The 8002-nt window shown below is 34.2% G+C and overlaps 1 protein-coding gene across 1 annotated transcript; it reads left to right on the forward strand.

The window, feature by feature from the left end:
• The first annotated feature begins 1799 nt into the window (after positions 1–1799).
• On the forward strand, positions 1800–2813 carry LOC145261184 (zinc finger BED domain-containing protein 5-like). The gene has a single exon (XM_080119505.1). The coding sequence runs from the start codon at positions 1800–1802 to the stop codon at positions 2811–2813; it is 1014 nt and encodes a 337-aa protein (XP_079975631.1).
• Positions 2814–8002: the final 5189 nt, after the last annotated feature.

Consider the following 8002-nt stretch of genomic DNA (forward strand, 5'->3'; position numbering starts at 1 on the left):
TGATCTCGCACGGAAAAGATGATGCTAGCCTTTTTCTACAGTATCGTTAAATTCGTGGTAGGTGTATAACAATATTAATAAATATTCGCAACAAGCACACGGCAAACTACAAACACAGTAAACGAAATTTTTTACCCTCCTCTCTCTCTCTCTCTCTCTCTCTCTCTCTCTCTCTCTCTCTCTCTCTCTCTCTCTCTCTCTCTCTCTGCCAAAAACCAAATGGAATTTTTATGAACAAAATTTCTTTCCAATCTATGGAACACACTACCACGATGAGTTTTCAAGTCTAATGTAAACAAATACTTATTCTTTCTTTTCCAACATTTTAGCTTCTTTCAAATAAAGTAGGGGGCGAAATGATAATTTGAGCAAAATATTTTTTTTACTCTGTTGAAATGTACAAAACAAAAAATTAGCCAAAAAAAGCTACTCAAAATTTGGGGAGGAGGGTTTAGGGTCATCCTCGTTACTGTACATTTTGTTGGTCTATGCTAATCCTAGCTGGAGTTCGTATTCACCATAATACCACAAACACACCAGAGGTCGTCCTACTTAAGAATCCCAATTCAAATAATCAATTTTTTAAAATAAAAAATATATAATGTACCTATTTACTATGCCTCCCCACGGGACAGAGTTAGACACCAGGGTCGTTTTTTAACGTGGAGAAAAGGTACAAAAATAAAAATTGTCTCAGTCGTGAAGGATTTCTCCTCCACTGAAAGAGAACAAGAAATAGAAGTGCAGTATCTGAAGAACAGATGGTGTTTATTTGCTCCCCCACCGAGCAAATTAGGCACAAGGCCAATTTTTAATGTGAGGAGTGAAGGGAGGGGGAAGGGAAAAAGGGGACCAGCTCCCGAGAGGTGGGAAATGGGAGCTGGTTAATGGTCAGGCATGTGAGGTTGCCCCCACATCTGGTCTTTGCTAGTCATAGCTAGTCATAGCTTGCAGTATCTGCCGGAACAGATGGTATTTATTTGCTCCCCCACCGAACAAATTAGGCACAAGGCCGATTTTTAATGTGAGGAGTGAAGGGAGGGGGAAGGGAAAAAGGGGACCAGCTCCCGAGAGGTGGGAAATGGGAGCTGGTTAATGGTCAGGCATGTGGGGTTGCCCCCACATCCGGTCTTTGCTAGTCATAGCTAGTCATAGCCAGTCATAGCTGCAGTATCTGCCGGAACAGATGGTATTTATTTGCTCCCCCACTGAGCAAATTAGGCACAAGGCCGTTTTTAATGTGAGGTAAAAACCAGCTCCCCTAAATGTAGGCAAAAAGGGGGCACTCTGGTTACCAAAAATAATAATTGTCCCAGTATAGAGGGTTTCCCCTCCATTGACTGGTACAAATTATCTTAAGTACAGCATCTGCCGGAACAGATACTACACTTTGATCTTGACCAAAAGGCCATAATGTAAAAAGTCATATATACGTTTTTTAGAAAAGGACAGTTTTATTCCTGCTGGTTGTGATAGGAATTTCCTGACCCCCACCCCGGAATGCTTTGTTCTGGTCGAAGTTTGTTGTATTGATTTAAAAGGAGGCATACTGCAGGGGGAGATTTTACGTAACAAATAAATAATTATAATTAATTAACGACTGAATTTGTCCTGGTGAAATGTATCTGAGACGTTGATGGCTTGCATTTGGTCATCATTTAGATCAACGGTTCTCAACCGGGGGCGATTATTAAGCCTGCAGTAGAAGCAGTAATAACAGAAATTATGAATCAAGATCCTTCATCCATAATAAGGCAATACCTTTGAGTAATGATTCTATCCGTAGGAGAATTGATGAAATGTCAGATTATATCGAAGACGTACTAATTCAAAGATTGAAAACTACAAACTTTTCCATTCGAATCGACGAAAGTACTGTTGTTGACAATAAGGCTCTTTTAATGGGATATGTCCGATATTTTGATAATAATTGTGCATTACAAGAGGATTTATTGTTTGTAAAACTGTTGGAGACTGACACTACAGGCGCTTCCATATTTTCTGCTGTGAAAACTTTTTTTGAAGAAAAAGATATTCCATATACTAAAAATTTAGTTTCATGTGCTACTGATGGTGCAATGGCTATGGTGGGAAGACACAAAGGATTTATTTCTTTTTTGAAAAAGCTGTGCCCCGATATTTTAGCTATACACTGTGTGCTACATAGGCATCAACTCATGGCCAAAAATTTAAGCCCTATTCTAAATCAGTCAATGAATACTGTTATAAAAACAATAAACAAAATCAAATCTAACAGTAAATGTGGCCGTCTTTTTCGAAAATTTTGTGTTGATACTGACGAACAATATATAAAACTCCTTTTGCATACCGATGTCCGGTGGCTATCCAAAGGCAACTATTTGCAAAGATTTGTAAACTTATTTAATGCAATAGTTGTATTCCTACAAACAGAAGGACAGTCAGACTTAGCTATCGAAATTCAAGCTCAAAAGAAAAATATACACTATCTTAGTTGGATCTTCCGTAAGTTAAATGAAGTCTCTCTTCTGCTGCAAGGAAAAAGGATAACCCTGATAGACTGTAAACGAGTGATGAGAGCTTTTGTTGAAAAACTTAATATGTTTCAAATTAATTTAAAACGAAGGCAATTTGATAATATACCCGAACTAGCGGAAATCGACTTATGTGAAAATGACATTGTTATTTATTGTAACCATCTGTCAACCATGAAAAATGATCTAGAAATCAGATTTTCCGATTTATTTGACTTCACTATTGAGCCATGGATGATTGACCCATTCGATTGTGATCCTCTCAGTGCACACGAAAATATCCAGGAGGAAATCATCTAGATAAAATGCAATGATGAATTGCAAATCAAGTTCAAAAGAGAAACTTTGTGTGCATTTTGGCAATAACTGTATCCAAATTTGTGGTCACAAATGTCGAAAATCCTTTTGTGTTTCCCAACATCATATCTTGTCGAAACTGGATTCAGCGCTGTGAATCACATTTTTCAGAAGGAACGAAACAGATTTGACATTATTTCTCGTGGAGATATTCGTATCTGCTTGAGTAATATTAAACCTGACATTGAATTTTTAGCGAAATATCACCAATCTCAGGGCTCACACTAGTTAGACTCTCTACATTTCTTGTAAATTTGCAATAAAATTATTTTTAATTAATTTGTTTTCCATTTGCATGTACAGAATGTTTCTAGTGTTGGTTAGTCATAATTACAATATTTGTTATTATTTATTCTTGGAGGCGATTATGAATTAACTTAAGTCAAAAATAGCTTTTGGGGGCGATAGCCGGGAAAAGGTTGAGATGTATGTACATTCACCTAACAATTTAATGGAACAAAATATACCGTAAAAATTGAGTATAACTTAAAAATCCTATCTACAAAATAGCACGGCCCGTATCCTGCATAAGTACCAAAACCACACACACACACACACACACACACACACACACACAACAACAACAACAACAACACACACACACACACACACACATTCATTCCATTACGTGAATTTACAAAAACAAAAACACAAAAAACAGTTAGCGTTAATCAAGTTTTCATTATTATAATTGTTGTAAAATACTTTATTTGCATTAAATTAGTTTTCATTTAAAAATAAAGTTTAATTATATAATATTTATTTGTTTATTAAAAGCTCAAAAAATTATATTGAGAAATAGAATATTGTTTTATGACCAAAAATTATAAGGGGGTCCACCAAGAAAAAAAAAGAAGGGAAAAGGGGTCCATGGGTCAAAAAAGGTTGAGAACCGCTGATTTAGATGATGGTATTTGACTTAATGTAAAGAAGTTGAAACGCGTGTGTTTTAAGGATCAAAGTATTGGGGGCGTGGCTTAACGCTTACGTTTGTAGAAGAAAAGCGTGCGATGTTTGTAAATAAACAAAAAAAAAAGTAAGACGTCCAAAATCGTAAAATCATTTTTTTTTCTCCGTTGAACTGTGCTTCCGAATACTTAAGCTCCAGCGTTCAGCCAGTTTGCTCCTCTGAAGAAGCGCTATTACCTGTAGAGTAATAAATAAATTCGATCAGCAAAAGTTAATAAAAGTATACTTGGCCTTTTGGTCAAGATCAAAGTGTAGTTTTCTAATGAAATCGAACTTTATTTTCTCACACATACACACACAAAAAAAAAAATGCACACACAACATACAGAAATGAATATACAAATTGTACATAGTTAAATTTTACATTGAACGCTGGGGTTATTAGTTAGATTAGGATCCACAGAGTGATTGAGGTATTTTGGTAAATGTTGCCAGTCAAGAGTAAGACTTCAAAGTCTCATCTGTTACATAGTCAAAAAGACCCTGTACCCTCCCCCTCCCAATTTCTTGTGGGGCCTTGTGCCTAATTTTGTTGAATTGAATTTTTTGTACGTTTTTTATGTTCAATTTTTTCTTTCTCAATAAAATATATAAACAAGATCAAAGTGTAGTTTAGCTCAGGGAGGGACCTTACTAACAATGCACTAGGAATTTTTATTTTGTTTAGTACATTTCTTTCAGATTTCCCACTCCCCAACACGAACTGTTTTTTCTTCCAAATTCAAGAACTTTTTATTTTCCAATGAATTGAACTTTTCACACACACACACACACACACACACACACACACATTTATTTAAAAAAAAATGCACACACACACATACAGAAGTTGTATATATATCTTTTTTTGCAAAAACGCTTGGGTTTTCATTAGTTAGTTTAGAGTCCACAGAGTGAATGAGGTATTGTGGTAAATGTTGCCAGTCAAGAGTAAGTCGCCAAAGACTCCAATTTTTACTTTAGTTACAAAGACTCCGCAACACTCCCCTCCCCAGATCTTATAGGGCCTTGTGCCTAAATTTGTTTTGTCTTTTGAAGATTTTTTTTAAATGTTTTAATTTTATATTGGATTTTTTTTAATTGTAATTTTTTCTTTAAACGAAATAAATTAAATATAAAGATCAAAGTGTAGTATCTGTTCTTCAGATGCTGCACTTCCATTTCTTGTTCTCTTTCGGCGGAGGAGAAATCCTTCACGACTGAGACAATTTTTATTTTTGTACCTTTTCTCCACGTTAAAAAAACGACCCTGGTGTCTAACTCTGTCCCGTGGGGAGGCATAGTAAATAGGTACAAAAATAACGGTTCTTGTCGGAATCCTTCCTATATAAAATAAATAAATAAATAAATAAAAACCTTTATGGTGTACGTACTTGTGATGAAATGAAAATATATTCAAAAAATCACGTAAATTGATCAAGAATTTTTTTTTTTTTTTTTTTTTTTAGAAATGGGGAAAATCAAGTTTCTGAGTAATCGAGGATTGACTGCCTTGTCCGCCATTTTGAAAAATCTTAAAGAAGCAAAGGAAGATAACTCATCAATGATTCATACTTAGCAGATTTACACTGTAATACCTATGAATTCCCATTAATTGTTTTAAAATGAATTTCTTTATAAAAAAAAAATAAACTACTTTTTTTTCTTTTAATAAATTTTCGTTTCGTCACGGATACAGATATTTCTTTATTTTCGTTTTATAATATAGGGGAAATTTGGACAAGAACCAAACAACTCCTACACTAGGTGTGTCAGAAATTTCGTAAAAACTATTGAATAATTCCACCCGCCATCTTTCGAAGCTTATAACTCCTCGAAAAATGTCATTCAAGCCCTAATTTTTTTCAATTAAAGGAGCAAGGGCCAAGGTTTCATTAAAAAAAAACACACACACACACACAAAAACAAACAACGTGGGTTTTCTTTAAAAAAAAGGTTTTAAACTTCGGACTTTACAGGTAAATTTCTAAAAAAAACACTACTTTTTTTGTTTTTAAATTTGAATATATTATTTATTGATCTTTTATCTTCAATTTGTGATGTATAACGCTTTGGTACATAAATTAATTATTTACTTTTTAATAGACATTTGAAAATGGGGGAGGCGTGAATTTAAAAAAAAAAACGTTTGTCTAAAATATTATATTCGGTTTATTGGAAAGAGCATAACATTTCACATTGACCCTGAAAATATCGTAAAAATAGAATCAATAGAAAAATTTTGATAGATTTTTAAAGTTTAAAAATTGAAAAATACTGAACTCGTAACATTCAATTAATTTCATTAATATTTTTAAAAAAATATTTCTATTACCTTTTATACAACTTTAATAGTTTATTTTGGAAGTATAATCCATAAAGAAAATAAACAACCCACCTTTAAAAGAGAAATTACGAGTTTTTTATATTTTATTTGCAGTTTCGTATTAGGGGTGTCAAGAATTCCTACAAAAATTCTGATACACCTACTCCTACACAGAAAGACTTTTTCACGCATATAGAATACTAGCAGGCCGCCCAGCATAGGCCGGTCGTAAAATATGATATTTGATTTATGCAGATTTTGCATTTATTATTATTAGATCCAATCCTCTACTATTGTACCCAATATAGAAAAAAAAAAAAAACGGAAAGCAACTGAAACATGTCCGTGCGAGTAGTATGTTTTTTTTTTTCTAAACTGTTCAGTATTTGTAAGTAAAAAAAAAAAATACTCAAGCTGAGAATGAAACCAAAACTTAAAGACAGTGGGCCAAGTACGATAACCATTAGACTAGCTTGATATGTCTTTTAAAAAGTGTTTTAAAACCTACTTGTTCTTCATATAAGGAAGCTGTCATGGTTTACAACCGTGTATGCGCAGTCGTGAAACAGTTGACAAACAGATAAAAATTCGACGACACCCCAAGTAACAATTTTTCAATTTTGATTCCTTAACAGCCCTTTTTCCGTATGAAAACCGATTAAAATGTTTTCCACGTGTCCGAATACCCTATATGCCAACTTTCAAGTTTGTAGATAAAAATCGTTGAGTGTATAGGTTAAGAAATGTCCTCACACAATTCCAGCTCTTATAGATACACTAGCTGAACACCCGGTGTTGCGAGGTCGTACAATACGCTTAAATATGATGTTTTAATTTATGCAGATTGCATATGAATTATTATTATTGCATCAATCCTCTATTGAATATTATATATTACAAGGAATAATTTGCCTGGTGGACTGATTCACAAAAGAATAAAAAAAAATAATAATGATAATGTCGTTTATCAAATTTTGTTTATGTTTGTTTACAATATAAGGTCTGCTGATATTTGGACTTGACGTCTTGAAAATACTTTTTCTTCTCTTATAGATAAAAAAAAAAAAGAATTTTTACAGGGGAATATTTTACGTTACGCCGGTCAAGGTTACACCGGTATAATGTAAGATATTGCCCTGTAAAAATTCCTTTTATCTATAAGAGAAGAAAGGCTATTTTTAGGATCTGATTTTTTCGACGTTCGATACTTATCGGATGAATTTCTGTACAAAATATATCTAAGAACACTGCCAGACATATAAATTACCTTTGTGTAAAATTTGGACTATTTAATCTACCACTAAGCTATATGTCCAGATTATAATAACTCTGTTTTTTCTAGGGGGTGGGAAAGGGTTAAGAAATAAATTATTTGCAGAGATGTTATTATCTCCCTTGGCCGGTGTAATGTAGAATATTCATCTGTAAAAATTATTATTATTTTTTTTTTACACAGTGATCACCACTTATCAAGGCCCGGAAGCCACTCAGGGATAAGGGTTATTGCAAGTACATTACGTTAGTGTGGAGATTTGATGAAGTGTTTACTTAAGGGGGCGGTTCATTAGGAATTTGTTAACATTGGACCTGAAGATATCCAAGTTGTAGTCCGGTGGGAAGCAGGCAGACGGAACAGAGTTTCACAGGCGTGCAGTTCTAAGAAAGAAGCTTTGTTCATGGAATCCGCGTTTTGATTTAGGCACATATATAGAGTGAGGGAAATTTTTCACAGTGGATTCAGCTAGACGGGTGTTTTTCGTGAAAGATTGGCGAGGGGGACCAGAGATTGGAGTTCAGACGAGCACCTGCCATGGAAATAACGATAAAACAACGATAGGCTCGCAACGTCTCTTCTGTG

This window comes from Euprymna scolopes, chromosome 37 (genome assembly GCF_053919585.1).
Source record: "Euprymna scolopes isolate OS-2025 chromosome 37, ASM5391958v1, whole genome shotgun sequence".
Taxonomy (NCBI): domain Eukaryota; kingdom Metazoa; phylum Mollusca; class Cephalopoda; order Sepiida; family Sepiolidae; genus Euprymna; species Euprymna scolopes.